At 43.7% G+C, this 23,306-nt stretch overlaps 1 protein-coding gene across 2 annotated transcripts in view; it reads left to right on the top strand.

Annotated features, from left to right (window-relative positions):
- The window catches only part of LOC118357570 (rab11 family-interacting protein 3-like), a 99,894-nt gene that overhangs the window by 64,652 nt on the left and 11,936 nt on the right, over positions 1-23,306 (top strand). Inside the window, exons 5-11 of one of the 2 annotated variants that reach the window (XM_035734816.2) lie at positions 3,166-3,369; positions 5,658-5,795; positions 9,212-9,247; positions 9,459-9,549; positions 9,890-10,134; positions 21,151-21,232; positions 21,746-21,883. In XM_035734816.2, coding sequence (XP_035590709.1) covers positions 3,166-3,369; positions 5,658-5,795; positions 9,212-9,247; positions 9,459-9,549; positions 9,890-10,134; positions 21,151-21,232; positions 21,746-21,883 — 934 coding nt within the window. The remainder of the gene's footprint in view (positions 1-3,165; positions 3,370-5,657; positions 5,796-9,211; positions 9,248-9,458; positions 9,550-9,889; positions 10,135-21,150; positions 21,233-21,745; positions 21,884-23,306) is intronic. The other variant, XM_035734817.2, reaches the window with a different exon arrangement.

The following is a 23,306-nucleotide window of genomic DNA, read 5'->3' as shown; positions in this document are numbered from 1 at the left end:
ATTTCTAAAGACTGTTGACATCTAGTGGATGTCTAATAAAACCAGGTCTCCAATAGAAAACCATTGGAAAACACAGTAACATCAACAACTAAAAATCCCTGGATGGATTGTGCTCGGGGTTTCGCCTGCCAAATTAGTTCTGTTATACTCACAGACATTATTAACAGTTTTAGAAACTTCAGAGTGTTTTCTATCCAAATATACTAATTATATGCATATCTTAGCTTCGGGGCCTTAGTAGCAGGCATTTTACTTTGGGCACGCTTTTTATCCGGATGTGAAAATACTGCCCCCTATCCCAGAAAGGTTTTAAACATTCACTGCAAGGAAAGAAGAGTGCAATTTAAAGTACAATTTTCTGGGGACAGTAGACTGATCTCGAGTGGACAAGGTCTTTGGGATCGTCTCTTAACTGGAGAACTGGGCAGTACTACTCGGTTGGTGTAGCCAATGAGTGTTCAGGATTCCGCTCTGGTTGGCTGGAGGTTGTCTGTCTCCAGTTGCTCCGAGGTTGAGACGTGGGGGCAGCGGACAACGTTTAAAGATGCAGTCTCTCTCCTCACCCGCCCTCTATGTGCGGGAGCTTACTAGGGACCTCAGTGTTGGGCTGAGTAGTGGGTAAGTGAGTCTGAATGTTGGGTTGAATTGCTACTTGCTTGTGCTAGTGATGGCTATTTAATAGTCTGATGGCCTTGAGAGAGAAGCTGTTTTCAGTCTCTCGCTCCCAGCTTTGATGCACCTGTACTGACCTCGCCTTCTGGATGGAAGCGGGGTGAACAGGCAGTGGCTCGGGTGGTTGTTGTCCTTGATGATATATTTTTCCTTCCTGTGACATTGTGTGTTGTAGGTGTCCTGGAGGGCAGGTAGTTTGCCCCCGGTGATGTTTTGTGCAGACCGCACCGCCCTCTGGAGAGCCCTTCGGTTGTGGGCGGTGCTGTTGCCGTACCAGGCGGTGATACAGCCCGACAGGATGCTCTCGATTGTGCACCTGTAAAAGTTAGTCTTGAAGCATGGAATCCGATTGGTCAGACCAGCGTTGGATAGACCAAAGCATGGGCGCTTCCTGTTTTAGTTTCTGCCAATAGGAGGGGAGCAACAAGGTGGTCAGATTTGCCAAAAAGTATGCATCGCGGAAGTTGGAGTAGCAATGGTCGAGCGTGTTACTTGTTCGTGTACTGCAATCGGTATGCTGATAGAATTTAGGTAGCCTTGTTCTCAAATTAACTTTGTTAAAATCCCCAGCTACAATAAACAGTAATAGATGCGAGTCAAGTGAAGAGAGACTCTAACTTAACTCAACAAAGTGTATGAGATTTGTGGTACGGGCTGTTCACAATCACACATACATGTACAGTGCATTCGGAAAGTATTCAGACCCCTTGACTTTTTCCACATGTTGTTACTTTACAGCCTTATTCTAAAATGGATAAAATTGTTTTTTTTTCCCTCGTCGATCTTCACACAATAATCACACAACCATAATGAAAAGCAAAAATAGTTTTTTAGAATTTTTTGCAAATCTATTAAAAATAAGAAACTTAAATATTAAATTTGCACAAGTATTCAGACCCTTTACTCAGTACTTTGTTGACGCACATTTGGTAGAGCTGTATATGGGGAGTTTATTCCATTCTCCTCTGCAGATTCTCTTAAGCTCTGTCAGGTTGGATGGGGAACGTTGCTGCACAGCTATTTTCAGGTCTCTCCAGAGATGTTCAATCGGTTTCAAGTGCAGGTTCTGGCTGGGCCACTCAAGGACATTCAGAGACTTGTCCCGAAGCCACTCCTGCGTTGCCATGGCTGTGTGCTTAGGGTCGTTGTCCTGTTGGAAGGTGAACCTTCATCCCTGCCTGAGGTCCTGAGCGCTCTGGAGCAGATTTTCATCAAGGATCTTTCTGTACTTTGCTCTGTTCATCTTTGCCTCTATCCTCACTAGTCTCCCAGTCCCTGCTGTTGAAAAACATCCCCACAGCATGATGCTGCCGCCACCATGCTTCGCCGTAGGGATGGTGCCAGGTTTCCTTCAGACATAACTCTTGGCATTCAGGCCAAAGAGTTCAATCTTGGTTTCATCAAATCAGAGAATCTTGTTTCTCATTGTCTGTGTCCTTTAAGTGCCTTTTGGCAAACTCTAAGCGGGCTGTCATGTGCCTTTTACTGAGGAATGGCTTCTGTCTGGCCATTAAAGCCTGATTGGTGGAGTGCTGCAGAGATGGTGGTCCTTCTGGAAGGTTCTCCATATCCACAGAGAAACTCTGAAGCTCTGTCAGAGTGACCATTGGGTTCTTGGTCACCTCCCTGACCAAGGTCCTTCTTTCCCGATTGCTCAGTTTGGACGTGCGGCCAGCTCTAGGAAAAGTTGTGGTGGTTCAAAAATTCTTCCATTTAAGAATGATGGAGGCTACTGCGTTCTTGGGGACCTTCAATGCTGTATACATTTTTGGTACCCTTCCCCAGATCTGTGCCTCAACAAAAACCTGTCTCGGAGCTCTACGGACAATTTTTCCGACCTCATGGCTTAGTTTTTGCGCTGACATGCACTGTCAACTGTGTGACTGTATATAGACAGATGTGTGCCTTTCCAGATCATGTCCAATCAATTGAATTTCCCACAGGTGGACTCCAATCAAGTTGTAGAAACATCTCAAGGATGGTCAATGGAAACAGGATGCATCTAAACTCAATTTCGAGTCTCATAGCAAAGGGTCTGAATACTTATGTAAATGAGGTATTTCTGGGTTTATTTTGTATAGATTTGCAAACATTTCTAAAAACCTGTTTTCGCTTTGTGATTATGGGGTATTGTGTGTTGATGGTTGACAAAAAAAATATTTTTAATACATTTTTGAATAAGGCTGCAACGTAACAGAATATGGAAAAAGTCAAGGGGTCTGAATATTTTCTGAATGCATAGTAGATGCATAGAACCACAAACCATGAAGCCTGTAAATTATCAAACAAGGTGTACCAGCATTTACCTGCATTTCCACCCCTGACAACATTCACACAGAATCCAGTTCCTCCTAAATTGGCTAAGTGCAGGAAAATACTTTTTTTTTTAATAGGTTTGCTGTGTGTACCTGAAAGGCTATTATTCTCCTATTTTTCTCTTTCTCTCTTTTAATCACACTCATTCTTATTCCCCCTGTTCCCTCTCTCCCTCAGGTTCTCCTTGAGCTCAGAGCTGCACAGCCTCTCCCTGGTGACAGTGATCGGCAGGGAGGAGGAGCACTTTGAGGACTTTGGGGAAAGCAACACCTCGGAGCTGCTGCTGGACACCACTGAGGAGGGGACAGATGGAGAGGGAGACTCATCCCACCTCCAGACTCTGGACCAGAACAACTGCTCCTCCCTGCTACTCTCTCCCAGGTACAGACCACCCTTAAAGAACGGACCCAGTCAATGGCCCACACCAACTAAGCACTCCAAGTATGACTGTGACGTATAGGAATATGTAGGCTAGGCTTAGTACCACTAATCAGTTGAAAATGGAGATGTCGGATGAAGGTCACCCACAGTATCTGCCATATTGTTACCAACGATAATATGATTTAATCCTAGGATATCACCTCTAAAGTCAAACACAGTTGTTAGTAGTCTTTGTCATTGGCTCCGGTCTGCTAACAGGGAAATTGTTGTCCTGCTGGATAGAGTAGCAGGGTAGATTTAATTAGCTACATTTTAACAGTCACAACCTCCCCCGGTGCTGTTATAACCAGACTGACTGGCTATATGTTTGTAAAGACTGGAGGTCAAACATGACAAGGACTCTCTGGAGACGTCCTTCCCATTCCACCCCTGCTGCTTCCTGTTCCTGAAGGGTGAGATAAAAGGGAACATGGGCAAAGTTCACTTACTCACACTCTCTCTCCATGTTGCTGCTTACTCAGTGACACTGAGGACACTGGCTGGAAAAACTTGCTCCCTTCTCCCTGCCCTTCATTGCTCGCTCTGAGGTATCTGAAAGGACTAGGCAGGTGAAAGCAACATGGTGCAAACTCATTTATAAAAAAAAAAATGGTTTGAAGGGCAGGCAGAGCTACTTCACACCATATACTTTCACACATCCAGTCCCCTTGAGTTTGCAAGGGCAAGTTATCAAGGGCAAACAGAGCCATGTTTCTGGAATGGAATTCAGACAAAATTGAAAGTTACAGGCTTTCCATATGCTGCCTAACAAAGCTGCGGGTTGAGGCGGCCAATATGGATTAAGTGTCTGTTTCACCTGACCACACCAGAACACTCACTCCCCTCTCTCCTTCCTCTGACACGGTATTGCTCTGCCTGAACACTCCTGAGCACTTTCCACCCCCTTCTTCTCTTACGCTTTGTTTTCATCAGAGACGCTAAGCCGGATAATGCGTAATTCCCGTTTGTGTGATATTTTCCCAAGCTCTTAGCCAGATAACTACCTAGATTTTCTCTCTCGGTCACAATATGGAAATAAGCTGGCCTAAATGGCTTGGCTTTATTGATTCCTCCTGAGTTACAAGTAATACTAAACCTTTGTTCCCCTCGGTAATTCAACGTCAAAGCTGAAGTGTAAAATTGATCTGACCCCTTTCACACAGATGTGTGTAAACGACACCTCTGTGCACACAGGATGTTAACCACTCTCCTCGTCTTACAAGACAAACACACACACCTAGAGACGGTACACTGCTGCTTCACTGCCACTCTGTCTACTAACATTTACATTACATTTACATTTAAGTCATTTAGCAGACGCTCTTATCCAGAGCGACTTACAAATTGGTGCATACACCTTATGACATCCAGTGGAACAGCCACTTTACAATAGTGCATCTAAATCTTTTTAGGGGGGGGGGTGAGAAGGATTACTTATCCTATCCTAGGTAGGACACACACTGTTGTGTCACTACTACTGCAACACACACATACATAACCTACTGCAGCTGTTACTTCACATTATAGTGTCCTTCACTATACCTTCCTAATATTGAGTTGCACACCCACCTTTTGCACTCAGAACAGCCTGAAAGTCGTCGGGGAATGGACTCTATTAGGTGTTGAACGCATTCCACAGGGATGCTGGCCCATGTTGACACCAATTCTTCCCACAGTTGTGTCAAGTTGGCTGGATGTTCTTTGGGTGGTGGACCATTCTTGATACACACAGGAAATTGTTGAGTGTGAAAAACCCAGCAGCATTGCAGTTCTTGACACAAACCGGTGCGGCTGGCACCTACTACCATACCCGGTTCAAAGGCACTTAAATCATTTGTCTTGCCCACTCACCCTCTGAATGGCACACATATACAACCCATGTCTCAATTGTCTCGAGGCTTAAAAATCCTTCGTTTAACCGGTCTTCATCTACACTGATTTGAAGTGGATTTAACAAGTGACATCAATAAGGGATCATAACTTTTAAGTTATGATCCCTTGAAAGAGCAGGTGTTCTTAATGTTTTGTACACTCAGTGTATTAAAGTGAGCCCAATGACAGGACGAAACCTCGGATGCAACAACGCTTAGATGGAATCCAACCTTTCAGGAAACCCCACAGCCCAATTTGTCTCACTTTTCACAAACTCTGATAATCCTGCGCTCTTGATCCCCAAAGCTTCCTCACTGTGCACCCCACTTTTCTGTCACTCACTCCCTCTCCTCCTCCCCCCCTCTTCCTCTCCCCAGCGCCCCAACTACTCTCCCTGCAAGCTTTCAGAGCTTCCTTAGGGAGGAGGCGCTGGACTTTTTCTGTAACCAATGTCACAAACAAATCTCTCGCCTGGAGGACCTCTCCACTCGCCTCAATTTCCTAGAGATGAATAGGTAACACTTCTCACCACCACTAAGGTTACCCGTGTGTGTGTGTGTGTGTGTGTGTGTGTGTGTGTGTGTGTGTGTGTGTGTGTGTGTGTGTGTGTGTGTGTGTGTGTGTGTGTGTGTGTGTGTGTGTGTGTGTGTGTGTGTGTGTGTGTGTGTGTGTGTGTGTGTGTGTATGTATTGCCGTGTTGACAAGGAAACACACATTACTTTAGTTGTCTGTGCATGTGCTGTCCTGTTGTGTTCAATTGGTAAGATGCACACATGCGTGCTGTGTTTAATGTCAAATAGACAGACACATGCACAGATTATGATGGTGTTTGTGTGTTTTTGAATAGGTTCGTCACACACATCTCACTCGCTCCACTCATCTTCACTCTTCAGTGCACGTTTGTGTGTGATTTGTGGTGTTTTGACAGAATTGATGTTTGGCTTGACTCAGCTTGTTTTGGGGATAACCTCTCACTCAAACTCAGGCTTGCTCATTGTATCTGTACTGTATTGTTATAATAGGATTCATAAGGTTAAAGGGCATAGTTGTTTTTAAACTGAGTTTGGTGGACTGTCATGCTTTTCTCTAGCTGTTGGTGCTATGTGGCCAACAGAAGGTTTGCATGGAGTTCCCATTTCTCATATCAGTGCATGCCTTATACGTTTCATATATACATACTGTATCTCACATCCTGTCAAGCTCATGGAAAGAATTGCATCTGTGCAGTGACAAATGTTTTTTTTTAAGAATTTAAAAAAGAATGCTAAATCTGAAAAAACTTCACAGGTGAGTGATGTCATTTGCAATGGTTTAACCTTTGTTTTATCAGGGAGTCACACTGAGACCAAGGTCTCTTACAGATGAGCCCTAAATTACAGAAAATACACACATCAAAATATAAATACAAAATGAAAGCTGAAAAAAAACACAGTCGTTAAAAACACACATTCATCAGTAATAAAGTTCTCAATCAGCCTTCTGAATTGCCTTAAATCAGCCTTCTGAATTTAAGAAAGATTGTTCCACAAATAAGGTGCAAGAAAACTTAAAGCTGATTTACCTAACTCAGTAGAGACCAAAGGAATTTCCACAGTTAGCCATCCCAGAGACCGGGCGTGGTAACTCGTGTATCTAAAGTTTAGTAATGATGTTAGGTATAGTGGGACTTTTTGTAAAAGGGCTTTATAAATGAACACATAGCAATGTATCAAGCTAAGTGACATCAAAGAGGGCCAACCAACTTTCTGGTTGCAGTGAATGCAGTGATGAGAAGAAAAATGTTTGCCCGATTTACAGCGCAGTGTGCTATGATAAACTGCATCTAACGGCTGAAGTGTCAGCTGCGTTCATATAGATGATGTCACCATAGTCTTGGACCAATACGAACATCAACTGAATGATCTGCTTTCTACTATTTAGCGAGAGGTAGGACCTTTTTCTATAGAAAAATGCCATTTTTACTCTCATCTTCTTAACTAACTCCGCAATATGCTTTTTAAACGACAGCTTTTCATCTCTCCAGGTGCCCAGTTATTTGTAAGCATGGACACGATCAATATGGACACCATCCAAAATACATATGCTTAAATCATCAGACTTTTTTTAATGCGCTCTAGAGAACAGTATATACTTAGTTTTATCAGCATTCAGTACACATTTCAGGTCAATAAAGTTTTTTTTTCCTAATACAATGAAGGCAGTCTGTGGTTCAGATAGAGCATGGTCAACCGTGGGGGCAATAGCACACACAACAGTATAATCGGCATACAAGTGCAGGTTACAATTTTTTACAGACAACTCGATATTGTTAATCCAAACAGTAAAAAGTACAGGACCATGAATCGACCTCTGAGGTACACCTTTCGTAATATCCAGAAAACCTGATTTAACACCATCAGTAGATATACATTTTTGGTATTTTATTAGGATCCCCATTAGCTGTTGCAAAAGTATCAGCTAATGGGGATCTATCTGTTAAGTCATTTTTTAACCAGTTACATGCAGCCTTGTCTAGGCCAATTTGAAGAAAGCCTTTGAATTAGCAGTGAGTGATCAACAGTATCGAAAACCTTTGACATTTGTATTTATTATGGATCCCCAGTAGCTGATGCCAAGGCAGACAAAATTAAGGCAGTTATACAATTTTAAAAACAGTACAATACATTCATTACAGAATTCACAACACACTAAATGTGTGCATTCAGGCCCATACTCCACTACCACATATCTACAACACAAAATCCATGTGTATGTGTGTGTATAGTGCTGCCCTCTTCATGTCAATGTTGCCTTTTATCCGTACATTTAACCACATTTATAACTAGGGAGGCAGCAGAGATAGTGCTATATGATCTGGTTTAAAACCCAACTGATGTACATTTAGAATATATTTCAAAGATAAGAAAGATCTTAGATCTCTGTTGCCTTAGATCTTAGATATATGCTAAATGGCATATATTATTATTATTATTATTATTATTATTATTATTATTATCTCTGCTGATCTTAGAATCAAGGATTCTAATATTTTAGTTAGGCAAGAAAGTTTAGAAATAGGCCAATCATTATTTAGGTCACAAGGGTCACCACCTTTGTGAAGGTGGAGTACATGGGCCTCCTTCCAAACCTTGGGGACAGTACCAGATATAATCGTCAGGTTAGAAATATGGGTTAATGAATCAGCAATCAGGGGGTCAGAGAACTGCAGTAAAAATGGATCAAGCGTATCAGATCCAGCTGATTTTTTTTACATCAATCTTAAGCAGGCATAAAGCAAATCACAGATAGTAAATTATTGAAATGAAAACAAAGATTCTCTAGAAGTTGACGGGTTAACCGTTGAGTCAGCTAAAGGCTGGCAGAGGGAAGAGCAGTCGATTGACTGAGCAGGGTCAACTACTCCACCGTTTCTCTCAAATAAAAAGCCTGCCGAGATAAAATTAGGATTGGTGTATGGCTTATGTGATTGCTCTCATGTTCCATTTTAAGTATTCCATTGCAACCATACAAATATACTTAATCATCTTGTGCCTGTTCAATGAGTGCTGATAAAAAATATATGTTTTCTGTGCCTGGGTTGTGTTCATTAGGCACATAACATAAGAAAATGGACTGTAACAGGGAGGGACTAGGCCTGCCTCACACGTGTCCAATAAGAAACACGCATGTTCGTTTCCTGTTGCAACACATTTTAAAACAATGCCCTAATGACCCCAATGACCCTGGTTGCGTGTGTGATTACTCAGATGTGCATATGAACATGTACCATACTTTAGGAGCCTATCCTCTCAGTATAACAACCTCTCTGCTTTTTGGAGCGAGGGATGAGGGGGTGGGGAGTAGGAAAGAGGGACACTAGGAGATGGACAGTGTCTCTTTCCTCTTATACTTTCTCTCTTCCTGACTGGTTTCCTGTCTGGTTTCCATTCAGCTCCAGCAAGAGGCTGTCCAGCAAGAAAGTAGCACGGTAGGTCAAAATGTATTCGTTGAATTAATTCTGTAGAATATTATTTTAAATTGAATGTGAAAATATGTTCTATTTTTGGGATAAACATAAGCTATCTGGACTTATCTTGAAATTGTAGCTAAGTTTGGTGTGGATTAGCAAAAGCTGTCAGGGATAGAACAGGGCTTTCTTCATGAAAACCATTTATCATATTTCCTCTCCGGTGTTCCAGACACCTCCGGAACAGCTCCATGACGCTGGACAGCATGGGCGAACTGTCCCGGGACATACTGGATCTGGCCGACACCGACATCACTGAGAAGGTCAGAGTTCAACATCTCAACACGGCATCATAACATTATACAGCATCATACAGAGTTTATCAACAGTATCAAACAGCAGTATACAGCACTGAATATGAATGTAAAGAAAGAGTTCAGCATCAAACAGCACAATAGCACCATATTATACAGCACTGAACATCAAAGAAAATATCATTTAGTTCTCAATAACATCACTTAAATGCTACAAAAAACATGTCAGTTCCACACACTGTTGTACCACATAACACCTTGTAAAGACTCGGAAGATTAGCGAGCCCCCCCCCCCCTATTAAACAAACAGCACTGCTCTGTTCTAACCCTCACCCCGTCCCTCTCCCAGGTGCTCCTGCTGGAGCGTCGTGCAGCAGAGCTGGAGAAGGACTCGGAGGCCAGTGGGGAGCAGCACACACGGCTCCGCCAGGAGAACCTGCAGCTGGTGCACCGGGCTAATGCCCTAGAGGAGCAGCTCAAGGAGCAGGAGCTCCACGCTGAGGACCACTTCCACCAGGAGACCCGCCGCCACAAAGACGCCCTCTCCAAGCTGGAGCGGGAGATGAGCCTGGAGCTGGAGAACCTGCAAGCTAGGTCAGTGGTATGGGGTGAGTGTGTGTCGGTTGTGTGTGTTGTGTGTGTGCATGTGTGAGAACTACAATAAGTTGACTTATAGAAGCTAATATGGCAGGTCTGTTTGTATGTCTGTAAGTGTATTGGGGACCTGGGGCAGGTGTTTATATGTATATCTGCACTGTGTATGTGAGTATGGAGAAATTGGAATGAATTGGATGGATGACCCCATAGGCCAGGTGCATGGCAAGCAAGTCAATTTTTTTATTTTTTTATTTTAATTTTATTTCACCTTTATTTAACCAGGTAGGCAAGTTGAGAACAAGTTCTCATTTACAATTGCGACCTGGCCAAGATAAAGCAAAGCAGTTCGACACATACAACGACACAGAGTTGGATGGAGTAAAACATGGAGTAAAACAAACATACAGTCAATAATACAGTAGAAACTAAAAGTCTATATACAATGTGAGCAAATGAGGTGAGATAAGGGAGGTAAAGGCAAAAAAAAAGGCCATGGTGGCAAAGTAAATACAATATAGCAAGTAAAGCACTGGAATGGTAGATTTGCAGTGGAAGAATGTGCAAAGTAGAAATAAAAATAATGGGGTGCAAAGGAGCAAAAAAAATTATAATAATAGATACAGTAGGGAAAGAGGTAGTTGTTTGGGCTAAATTATAGGTGGGCTATGTACAGGTGCAGTAATCTGAGCTGCTCTGACAGCTGGTTCTTAAAGCTAGTGAGGGAGATGTGTTTCCAGTTTCAGAGATTTTTGTAGTTCGTTCCAGTCATTGGCAGCAGAGAACTGGAAGGAGAGACGGCCAAAGAAATAATTGGTTTTGGGGGTGACCAGAGAGATATACCTGCTGGAGCGTGTGCTACAGGTGGGTGATGCTATGGTGACCAGCGAGCTGAGATAAGGGGGGACTTTACCTAGCAGGGTCTTGTAGATGACATGGAGCCAGTGGGTTTGGCGACGAGTATGAAGCGATATACAAATATAGCGAGGGTGGCCAGCACTTGTGCCTGTTGCATAGGCCTTTAAAGGCTGTGATTGTGAACAGTGCAATTGACTGTGTTTGTCAATTGCACTGTGGGACATCACTGCCTCCTACTGGTCTAGAGTACCACTGACCCTTGCAAATCCTTTGAGTTCAAAGCAGTAATCTTTTAGTAGAGTAGTCACATCAGTGTCACAGCAGCTTAGTTTTGTTGTGCTGTGTCTGCTCAGCTGTGAATTTTTGTACAGGTAGAGATATTGGTGTGCAAAAAGAGCAGAAAAGTAAATAAATAAAAACAGTATAAAAACAGTATGGGAATGAGGTAGGTGAAAAAGGGTGAGCTATATACCTATAGACTATGTACAGCTGCAGCGATCGGTTAGCTGCTCGGATAGCTGATGTTTGAAGTTGGTGAGGGAGATAAAGTCTCCAACTTCAGCGATTTTGCAATTCGTTCCAGTCACAGGCAGCAGAGTACTGGAACGAAAGGCGGCCAAATGAGGTGTTGGCTTTAGGGATGATCAGTGAGATACACCTGCTGGAGCGCGTGCTACGGATGGGTGTTGCCATCGTGACCAGTGAACTGAGATAAGGCGGAGCTTTACCTAGCATGGACTTGTAAATGACCTGGAGCCAGTGGGTCTGGCGACGAATATGGTGAGGGCCAGCCGACTAGAGCATACAAGTCGCAGTGGTGGGTGGTATAAGGTGCTTTAGTGACAAAACGGATGGCACTGTGATAGACTGCATCCAGTTTGCTGAGTAGAGTGTTGGAAGCCATTTTGTAGATGACATCGCCGAAGTCGAGGATCGGTAGGATAGTCAGTTTTACTAGGTAAGCTTGGCAGCGTGAGTGAAGGAGGCTTTGTTGCGGAATAGAAAGCCGACTCTGGATTTGATTTTTGATTGGAGATGTTTGATGTGAGTCTGGAAGGAGAGTTTGCAGTCTAGCCAGACACCTAGGTACTTATAGATGTCCACATATTCAAGGTTGGAACCATCCAGGGTGGTGATGCTAGTCGGGCATGCGGGTGCAGGCAGCGTCGGTTGAAAAGCATGCATTTGGTTTTACTCGCGTTTAAGAGCAGTTGGAGGCCACGGAAGGAGTGCTGTATGGCATTGAAGCTCGTTTGAGGTTTGATAGCACAGTGTCCAATGACGGGCGAAAGTATATAGAATGGTGTGCGTCTGCGTAGAGGTGGATCAGGGAATCGCCCGCAGCAAGAGCAACATCATTGATATATACAGAGAAAAGAGTCGGCCCGAGAATTGAACCTGTGGCACCCCCATAGAGACTGCCAGAGGACCGGACAGCATGCCCTCTGATTTGACACACTGAACTCTGTCTGCAAAGTAATTGGTGAACCAGGCAAGGCAGTCATCCGAAAAACCGAGGCTGTTGAGTCTGCCGATAAGAATTTGGTGATTGACAGAGTCGAAAGCCTTGGCGAGGTCGATGAAGACGGCTGCACAGTACTGTCTTTTATCGATGGCGGTTATGATATCATTTAGTACCTTGAGTGTGGCTGAGGTGCACCCGTGACCGGCTCGGAAACCAGATTGCACAGCGGGAAGGTACGGTGGGATTCGAGATGGTCAGTGACCTGTTTGTTGACTTGGCTTTCGAAGACCTTAGATAGGCAGGGCAGGATGGATATAGGTCTATAGCAGTTTGGGTCCAGGGTGTCTCCTCCTTTGAAAGGGGATGACTGCGGCAGCTTTCAATCCTTGGGGATCTCAGACGATATGAAAAAGAGAGGTTGAACAGGCTGGTAATAGGGGTTGCGACAATGGCGGCAGATAGTTTCAGAAATAGCGGGTCCAGATTGTCAAGCCCAGCTGATTTGTACGGGTCCAGGTTTTGCAGCTCTTTCAGAACATCTGCTATCTGGATTTGGGTAAAGGAGAACCTGGAGGCTTGGGTGAGGAACTACGGGGGGGGCGGAGCTGTTGGCCGAGGTTGGAGTAGCCAGGCGGAAGGCATGGCCAGCCGTTGAGAAGTGCTTATTGAAGTTTTCGATAATCATGGATTTATCGGTGGAGACCGTGTTTCCTAGCCTCAGTGCAGTGGGCAGCTGGGAGGAGGTGCTCTTGTTCTCCATGGACTTCACAGTGTCCCAGAACTTTTTTGGAGTTGGAGCTACAGGATGCAAACTTTTGCCTGAAGAAGCTGGCCTTAGCTTTCCTGACTGACTGCGTGTATTGGTTCCTGACTTCCCTGAACAGTTGCATATCACGGGGGCTATTCGATGCTATTGCAGTCCGCCACAGGATGTTTTTGTGCTGGTCGAGGGCAGTCAGGTCTGGAGTGAACCAAGGGCTGTATCTGTTCTTGGTTCTGCATTTTTTGAACGGAGCATGCTTATCCAAAATGGTGAGGAAGTTACTTTTAAAGAATGACCAGGCATCCTCAACTGACGGGATGAGGTCAATGTCCTTCCAGGATACACGGGCCAGGTCGATTAGAAAGGCCTGCTCACAGAAGTGTTTTAGGGAGCGTTTGACAGTGATGAGGGGTGGTCGTTTGACTGCGGCTCCGTGGCGGATACAGGCGATGAGGCAGTGATCGCTGAGATCCTGGTTGAAGACAGCGGAGGTATATTTGGAGGGCCAGTTGGTCAGGATGACGTCTATGAGGGTGCCCTTGTTTACAGAGTTAGGGTTGTACCTGGTGGGTTCCTTGATGATTTGCGTGAGATTGAGGGCATCTAGCTTAGATTGTAGGACTGCCGGGGTGTTAAGCATATCCCAGTTTAGGTCACCTAACAGGACAAACTCTGAAGCTAGATGGGGGCGATCAATTCACAAATGGTGTCCAGGGCACAGCTGGGAGCTGACGGGGTCGGTAGCAGGCGGCAACAGTGAGAGACTTGTTTCTGGAGAGAGTAATTTTCAAAATTAGTAGTTCAAACTGTTTGGGTATGGACCTGGAAAGTATGACATTACTTTGCAGGCTATCTCTGCAGTAGACTGCGACTCCGCCCCCTTTGGCAGTTCTATCTTGACGGAAGATGTTATAGTTGGGTATGGAAATCTCTGAATTTTTGGTGGCCTTCCTGAGCCAGGATTCAGACACGGCAAGGACATCAGGGTTAGCAGAGTGTGCTAAAGCAGTGAGTAAAACAAACTTAGGGAGGAGGCTTCTGATGTTGACATGCATAAAACCAAGACTTTTCGATCACAGAAGTCAACAAATGAGGGTACCTGGGGACATGCAGGGCCTGGGTTTACCTCCACATCACCCGCGGAACAGAGAAGGAGTAGTATGAGGTGCGGCTAAAGGCTATCAAAACTGGTCGCCTAGAGCGTTGGGGGCAGAGGATAAGAGGAGCAGGTTTCTGGGCATGGTAGAATATATTCAGGGCATAATGCGCAGACAGGGGTATGGTGGGGTGCGGGTACAGCGGAGGTAAGCCCAGGCACTGGGTGATGATGAGAGAGGTTGTATCTCTGGACATGCTGGTTGTAATGGGTGAGGTCACCGCATGTGTGGGGGTGGGACAAAGGAGGTAACAGGGGTATGCAGAGTGGATCTAGGGGCTCCATTGTGAACTAAAACAATGATAACTAACCTGAACAACAGTATACAAGGCATATTGACATTTGGGAGAGACATACAGCGAGGCATACAGTAATCACAGGTGTTGAATTGGGAAAGCTAGCTAAAAACAGTAGGCGAGGCTAATCAGCTAGCACAACAAACAGCAGGTAAAATGGCGTTGACTAGGCAACTGGGTCGACAGATAAAACAAACAAGCAGAATGGAGTACCGTGATTAATGGACAGTCCAGCGTGCGTCAGCTATGTAGCCAAGAGATCAGTGTCCAGGGGCAGCGGTGGATGGGCAGGGAAGCTGGGCTGGCGAGTGTTATCCAGGTTTAAAAAAAAAAAAAAAAAAAAAAAAAAAAAAAAAATGTCAGTGTGTGGAACAGAATAGGAATTATTTGAATTTGTTGAATGAATAATTTTAATAGATTGATCCAAACACATTAAAATCAAATCAAACTGTATTTGTCATATCCCCCGAATACAACAGGTGTAGTAGACTTTACCGTGAAATGCTTACTTATGAGCCCTTAACCAACAATGCAGTTCAATAAATAGAGTTAAGAAAATATTTACTAAATAAAATAAAGTAAAAAATAAAATAAAAAAGTAACACAATAAATTACAATAATAAAGGCTATAAACAGGGGGTACCGGTACCAAGTCAATGTGCGGGGGTACAGGTTAGTCTAGGTAATTTGTACATGTAGGTAAGGGTAAAGTGACAGCGAGTAGCAGCAGTGTAAAAACAAAAGGGGGATCAATATAAATAGTCCGGGTGGCCAGTCTTATGGTTGGGGGTAGAAGCTGTTAGGAGCCTTTTGGACCTAGACTTGGCGCTTCGGTACCGCTTTCCGTGCGGTAGCATAGAGAACAGTCTATGACTTGGGTGACTGGAGTCTTTGACAAGTTTTTGGGCCTTCCTCTGACACTGCCTGGTATGGCAGGAAGCTTGTCCTGGATGGCAGGAAGCTTGGCCCCAGTGATATACTGGTCCATACGCACTACCCTCTTTAGCGCCTATGGCATATATTATTATATATTAGCGCCTTGCGGTCGGATGCCAAGCAGGAACCACACCAGGCGATGATATAACCAGTCAGGATGCTCTCGATGGTGCAACTGTAAAACTTTTTTAGGATCTGGGGACCCATGCCAAAACTATTCAGTCTCCTGAGGGGGAAAAGGTGTTGTCGTGCCCTCTTCATGACTGTCTTGGTGTGTTTGGACCATAGTTTGTTGGTGATGTGGACATCAAGAAACTTGAAACTCTCGACCTGCTCCAGGTTGTACAACACTGCCAGGTCTCTCACCTCCTCCCTATAGGCTGTCTCATCATTATCGGTGATCGGGCCACACAGCCCTGAGTGAACAGGGAGTACAGGAGGGGAATAAGAACGCATCCCTGAGGGGCGCCCGTGTTGACGATCAGCGTGGTAGGTGTGTTGTTGCCTACCCTTTCCACCTGGGGGAGGCTCGTCAGGAAGTCCAGGATCCAGTTGCAGAGAAAGGTGTTTAGTTCTAGGGTCCTTAGCTTAGTGATGAGCTTTGAGGGCACTATGGTGTTGAATGCTGAGCTGTAGTCAATGAATAGCATTCTCACATAGGTGTTCCTTTTGTCCAGGTGGGAAAGGGCTGTGTGGACTGCGATTGAGATTGTGTCATCTGTGGATCTGTTAGGGTGGTATGCGAATGGAAGTGGGTCTATGATTTCTGGAATGTTGGTTTTGTGAGCCATGACCAGCTGTTTTAAGCACTTCATGGCTAACAACGTGAGTGCCCCGGGGCAGAAGTCATTTAAGCAGGTTACCTTCACTTTATTGGGCACAGGGACTATGGTGGTCTGCTTGAAACATGTAGGTATTACAGACTCGGGCAGGGAGAGGTTGAAAATGTCATGTGAAACAAAAATAGAATGTCATGTGAAACAAAAATAGAAATCTTTGGCCATAATGACCATCGTTATGTTTGGAGGAAAAAGGGGGATGCTTGCAAGCCGAAGAACACCATCCCACCCATGAAGTACGGGGGTGGCAGCATCATGTTATGTTGGTGCTTTGCTGCAGGAGGGACTGGTGCACTTCACAAAATAGATGGCATCATGAGGAGGGAACATTATGTGGATATATTGAAGCAACATCTCAAGACATCAGTCATGAAGTTAAAGCTTGGTCGCGAATGGGTCTTCCAAATGAACTATGACCCAAGCATACTTCCAAAGTTGTGGAAAAATTGCTTAAGGACAACAAAGTCAAGGTATTTGAGTGGCCATCACAAAGCCCTGACCTCAACCCTATAGAAAATGTGTGGGCAGAACTGAAAAAGCGTGTGCGAGCAAGGAGGCCTACAAACCTGACTCAGTTACTCTAGCTCTGTCAGGAGGAATGGGACAAAATTCACTCAATTTATTGTGGGAAGCTTGTGGAACGTTTTACCCAAGTTAAACATTTTAAAGGCAATGCTACCAAATACTAATTGAGTGTATGTAAACTTCTAACCCACTGGGAATGTGATGAAAGAAATAAAAGCTGAAATAAATGATTCTCTCTACTATTATTCTGACATTTCACATTCTTAAAATAAAGTTGTGATCCTAACTAACCAAAAACAGGGATATTTTACTAGGATTACATGTCAGGAATTATGAAAAACTGAGTTTAAATGTATTTGGCTAAGGTGTATGTAAACTTCCGACTTCAAATGGATATAAGGTGCACTACAGTTCAAAAGTTTGAGTTCACTTAGAAATGTCCTTGTTATTGAAAGAAAAGCTATTTGTCCATTAAAATAACATCAAATAGATCAGAAACACAGTGTAGACATTGTTAATGTTGTAAATGACTATTGCAGCTGGAAACGGATGATTTTTAATGGAATATCTACCTAGGCGTACAGAGGCCCATTATCAGTGACTATCACTCCTGTGTTCCAATGGCGCGTTGTGTTAGCTAATCCAAGTTTATAATTTTAGAAAACCCTTTTGCAATTATGTTTGCACAGATAAAACTGTTGTCCTGATTAAAGAAGCAATAAAACTGGCCTTCTTTAGACTAGTTGAGTATCTGGAGCATCAGCATTTGTGGGTTCGATTACAGGCTCAATATGGCCAGAAACAAATAACTTTCTTCTGAAACTCATCAGTCTATTCTTGTTCTGAGAAATGAAGGCTATTCCATGCGAGAAATTTCCAAGAAACTGTAGATCTCGTACAACGCTGTGTACTACTCCCTTCACAGAACAGCGCAAACGGACCCTAACCAGAATAGAAATACTGAGCAAGAGGACAAGTACATTAGAGTGCTAGTTTGAGAAACAGACACCACACAAGTTCTCAACTGGCAGCTTCATTAAATAGTACCCACAAAACACCAGTCTCAACTTCAACAGTGAAGAGGCGACTCCGGGATGCTGGCCTTCTAGGCAGAGTTGCAAAGAAAAAGCCATATCTCAGACTGGCCAATAAAAATATAATATTAAGATGGGAAAAAGAACACAGACACTGGAAAGAGGAACTCTGCCTAGAAGGCCAGCAACATTTGTGCTGCTATTATTTCCAGAGGAGTGGAGAAAGTGAAATCTTTCAATACCACAAACCTAATTACTCATTTGAAAGTGCATCACCCCCAGAAGTTCAACGTGTGACGACTTCCGCCGAAGTTGGCACCCCTGCCTGTTTGGGCGGTGCTCGGCGGTCGTCGTCACCGTCCTACTAGCCGCTACCGATCCCTTTTTCGTTTGTCTGTTGGTTTTGTCTTATTAGTTTCACCTGTGTGTATTTTGGTTTAATTAGCTTCCCTATATGTAGTAGTTTGACCCGCCCTTGTTTTGTGTGGCATTGTCTTTTGTTACGTGTGTACATATTAGGTTGTGGTGTATTTTATTTTCTATACTGGACACCCTGTGGTTTTGGGTTGTCTGGTATAGTGTCCTGCGCCCTGTATTGTATTGGGCTTATCAGTTTGGTGTGCAATAGTAAAGCACTTTACTCCGTTACTCTCTCTCTGCGTCTGATTCCTGCACACCCACCTAGTCCCGCGTGACACAACGACTACTTAGAACAAAAGGGGGAAAAAGTAAGCGCACACTTCCAACAACTAAACAAGCTCAAGGCGAGTAGTCATTTGAAAGAGTAAGAACATTTCAGCGAGACAAATCAAAGCGAAATCCATTAACGCCAAGATAATGGAATTCATTGCCCTTGACAATCAACCGTTCTCTGTCGTGGATGATGTTGACTTTCGCCTACTGGTCGAGCACCTCAAGCCCCGGTACACACTACCAAGTAGGTGCTATTTTTCAGATGTTGCACTACCGGAGTTACACAGTATAGTTGAAATGCACATCCATGAGCTTCTTGCTATGGGCGTCACTGCTATTACCTTCACGACTGACATTTGGAGTCTGACAGCACAGTGGGTCGACGAGGATTTTGTACTGAAGAAAGCCGTATTGCATGCTCAATAATGTGCTGGTTCTCATTCCGCTGCCATTTCAATGGCATTTGAGAACATGTTTAAAACTTGGAAACATGAACACACTCCTAGCTCCATTCGATCAACTGACTCCAGAAATAAGCTCATCAACTGCGTCTGCAGCAGATGTGATACCCTCTGTCATGGCATTGAAACGCCTGCTCAACAAAACTGCCGACAGACCGTGGGGTTAAAACTTGCAAAAGTACTCTACTAGAGGCTGTGAACAAGCGATTCGGTGGCATTCTCTCTGAGCCTCTTTACTGTGTCGCGACCATTCTCAATGTTAGGTACAAGGACAGAGGTCCTGGAGGTCCTGGATGGCAGGTAGGTCGGCCCCAGTGATGTACTGGGGGTCAGATGCAAAGCAGTTGCCATACCAAGCGGTGATGCAGCCAGTCAAAATGCTCTCAATTAGCAACAGTTGGACTTACCCTACAGCCTTCTTAGACTTAAAACCCTGAAGCAACTATCAACAGACAGAAAATAATCACTAAAAATATAAATCCCCCCCAAATACACATTAGACATGGTCCTAAACGATATCTTAACCACCATCGATAAGAAACAATACTGTGCAGCCAAATTCATTGACCCGGCCAAGGCTTTTGACTCTGTCAATCACCACATCCTCATCGGCAGACTCGATAGCCTTGGTTTCTCAAATGATTGCCTCGCCTGGTTCACCAACTACTTCTCTGATAGAGTTCAGTGTGTCAAATCGGAGGGCCTGTTGTCCGGGCTTTGGCAGTCTCTATGGGGGTGCCACAGGGTTCAATTCTTGGGCCGACTCTCTTCTCTGTATACATCAATGATGTCGCTCTTGCTGCTGATGAGTCTCTGATCCACCTCTACGCAGACGACACCATTCTGTATACTTCTGGCCCTTCTTTGGACACTGTGTTAACAACACTCCAAACGAGCTTCAATGCCATACAACTCTCATAAGGTGAATGCACCAATTTGTAAGTCGCTCTGGATAAGAGCGTCTGCTAAATGACTTAAATGTAAACTCTCCTTCCGTGGCCACTGAAACTAGAAACACTTATCTCCCTCACTAGCTTTAAGCACCAGCTGTCAGAGCAGCTCACAGATGACTGCACCTGTACATAGCCCATCTATAATTTAGCCCAAACAACTACCTCTCCCCCTACTGTATTTATTTAATTAGCTCCTTTGCACCCCATTATTTATATTTCTACTTTGCACATTCTTCCACTGCAAATCTACCATTCCAGTGTTTTACTTGCTATATTGTATTTACTTTGCCACCATGGCATTTTCTTTTGCCTTTACCTCCCTTATCTCAACTCATTTGCGCATGTTGTATATAGACTTAATTTTCTACTGTATTATTTATTGACTATGTTTGTTTTACTCCATGTGTGTTATTGTATGTGTCGAACTGCTTTGCTTCGTCTTGGCCAGATCGCAATTGTAAATGAGAACTTGTTCTCAACTTGCCTATCTGGTGAAATAAAAAAATAAAATAGTTTGTTAACAAGAAATGTGTGGAGTGGTTGAAAAATGAGTGTATGTAAACTAACACCTAAGTGTATGTAAACTTCCGACTTCAACTGTATGCACGTCAGCTTTGACATTGGCTTTGCACATCGGATGCCGATGTAGCCATTTTTAGCTATTATCGTCCGATTCCGATATTCTTACCGATATATCATGCATCCCTAATGTGTACATATCTACCTCAATTACCCTGTACCCCTGCACATAAACTCGGTACTCGTAACCCTTGTACATAGCCATATTATTGTTACTCCATTGTGTATCTGTTATTACTTTTATTATTACATGTTTTACTTTTCTATTATTTCACTATTTTCATTCTCTGCATTGTTGGGAAGTACCCATAAGTAAGCATTTCCCTGTTAGTCCACACCTGTTGTTTACTAAGCATGTGACGAATACAATATGATTTGATTTCGAATAGGGGTTGTCAATGTGTACTGCGGCTATATCATTGGTGTATGTTTTCAAACTGTGCTGTTTTCTATCGTAGGCTGCAGCAGCTGGATGAGGAGAACAGTGAGCTGAGGTCCTGTGTACCCTGTTACCGTGCCAACATTGAGAGAATAGAGGAGGTAAGACCACTGTCTTTTCTCCCATCCCTCCCTTTCCTCTCCTTTCACCTCCATATCAAGCCAAATCTGCAGTTCTCTTTTCCCGCCAATCCTTTGTCTATTTACCTCTTCTCTCCTTTATGACCCCCATTTCTCCAGTTATCTCTTCCCCTCATCTCTTTCTCTTCCCTCCCATACCTTGTGTATTTACAGCAAGCTCCAAAAGTATTGTGACACACTTATTTCTCTGTACTTCAGCACCTTGGATTTTTAATTATACAATGACTGAGGTTAAAGTGCAAACGGTCAGCTTTCCTTTGAGGGTGTTTTCATCCATATCAGGTGAACCGCTTAGAAATTACAGCACTTTTTGTATATAGTTCCCCCATTTTAGGGGACCAAAAGTATGAATTTCAAATCCAAAAAGTGCTGGAGTACAGAGCCAGAACAACCAACAAATTGTCACTGTCCCAATACTTTTGGAACTCACTGTATCTCTCCTCTCATCCCTCCTTCCTCTTGTTTGCCCATTAGGAGAAGAGTAAGCTAGAGGATGAGTTGGATGATGTGACTGAGAGGCTGGACGAGGAGCTGGAAACCCGCAGGAAGACGTCCGACAAGCTGACCCACGAACGCCACCAAAACCAGAAGGAGAAGGAGCACACGCAGGAGGTGAGAGGTTATGGGGCGGCAGGGTAGCCTAGTGTTTAGAGCGTTGGACTAGTAACCGGAAGGTTGCATGTTCAAAGTTCAAATCAGGGTACAAATCTGTCTTTCTGCCCCTGAACAGGCAGTTAACCCACTGTTCCTAGGCAGTCATTGAAAATAAGAATTTGTTCTTAACTGACTTGCCTAGTTAACCTGTTTCGACGAGCAATCCCGTATCCGGGATCCTATTTATAGCCTCAAGCTCATTACCATAACGCAACGTTAACTATTCATGAAAATCGCAAATGAAATGAAATGAAATAAATATATTAGCTCTCAAGCTTAGCCTTTTTTTAACAACACTGTCATCTCAGATTTTCAAAATATGCTTTTGAACCATAGCTAAACAAGCATTTGTGTAAGAGTATTGATAGCTAGCATAGCATTAATCCTAGCATTCAGCATGCAACATTTTCACAAAAACAAGAAAAGCATTCAAATAAAATAATTTACCTTTGAAGAACTTCAGATGTTTTCAATGAGGAGACTCTCAGTTAGATAGCAAATGTTCAGTTTTTCCAAAAATATGATTTGTGTAAGACAAATCGCTCCGTTTTGTTCATCTATCGATGATAAATCATTCGTGGCAGTTGACTTTCTCCTCTGAAGAAAATGGAAACGCGCATGGAGCTGGAGATTACGCAATAATTTCGACGGAGGACACCGGGCGGACACCTGGTAAATGTAGTCTCTTATGGTCAATCTTCCAATGATATGCCTACAAATACGTCACAATGCTGCAGACACCTTGGGGAAACGACAGAAAGTGCAGGCTCATTCCTGGGGCATTCACAGCCATATAAGGAGACATTGGAACACAGGGCATTCAAAATCTGGACCATTTCCTGTATGAAATTTAATCTTGGTTTCACCTGTAGCATTAGTTCTGGGGCACTCACAGATATTATCTTTGCAGTTTTGGAAACGTCAGAGTTTTTTCTTTCCAAAGCTGTCAATTACATGCATAGTCGAGCATCTTTTCGTGACAAAATATCTTGTTTAAAACGGGTACGTTTTTTAGCGCCCCCTATCTCGAAGTTAAATAAAGGTAAAATTAAAAATAAAATGAGGTCACACCTGTACATAGCAACCCACTGTACGTCCATCTGACTCTGAATACACGTCAAATGTTGTCCTGTCTGTCATTTAGTTTTGCTCCGTCAATGAGTGGGATTAGGATTCCTTTTGGCTTTCGTTATTTTTCATCTCCTGGGTAGAAAATATAATAATGAAGAAATAAATATGGCTGTCAAAGTTTCTGCACGGACTCTATGAAGAAGTGCAACACACAACACAGCGTTCACTCAGTGGCAGCAGCTTCTGTTATGTAGTGATATCTGTCTGAATGTGGTCCTTAATTAAACATCCACTATATGCACATCTTTGA

The sequence above is a fragment of the Oncorhynchus keta genome, chromosome 24 (assembly GCF_023373465.1).
Source record: "Oncorhynchus keta strain PuntledgeMale-10-30-2019 chromosome 24, Oket_V2, whole genome shotgun sequence".
Taxonomy (NCBI): domain Eukaryota; kingdom Metazoa; phylum Chordata; class Actinopteri; order Salmoniformes; family Salmonidae; genus Oncorhynchus; species Oncorhynchus keta.
This window is presented reverse-complemented; position numbering and strand designations above follow the sequence as displayed.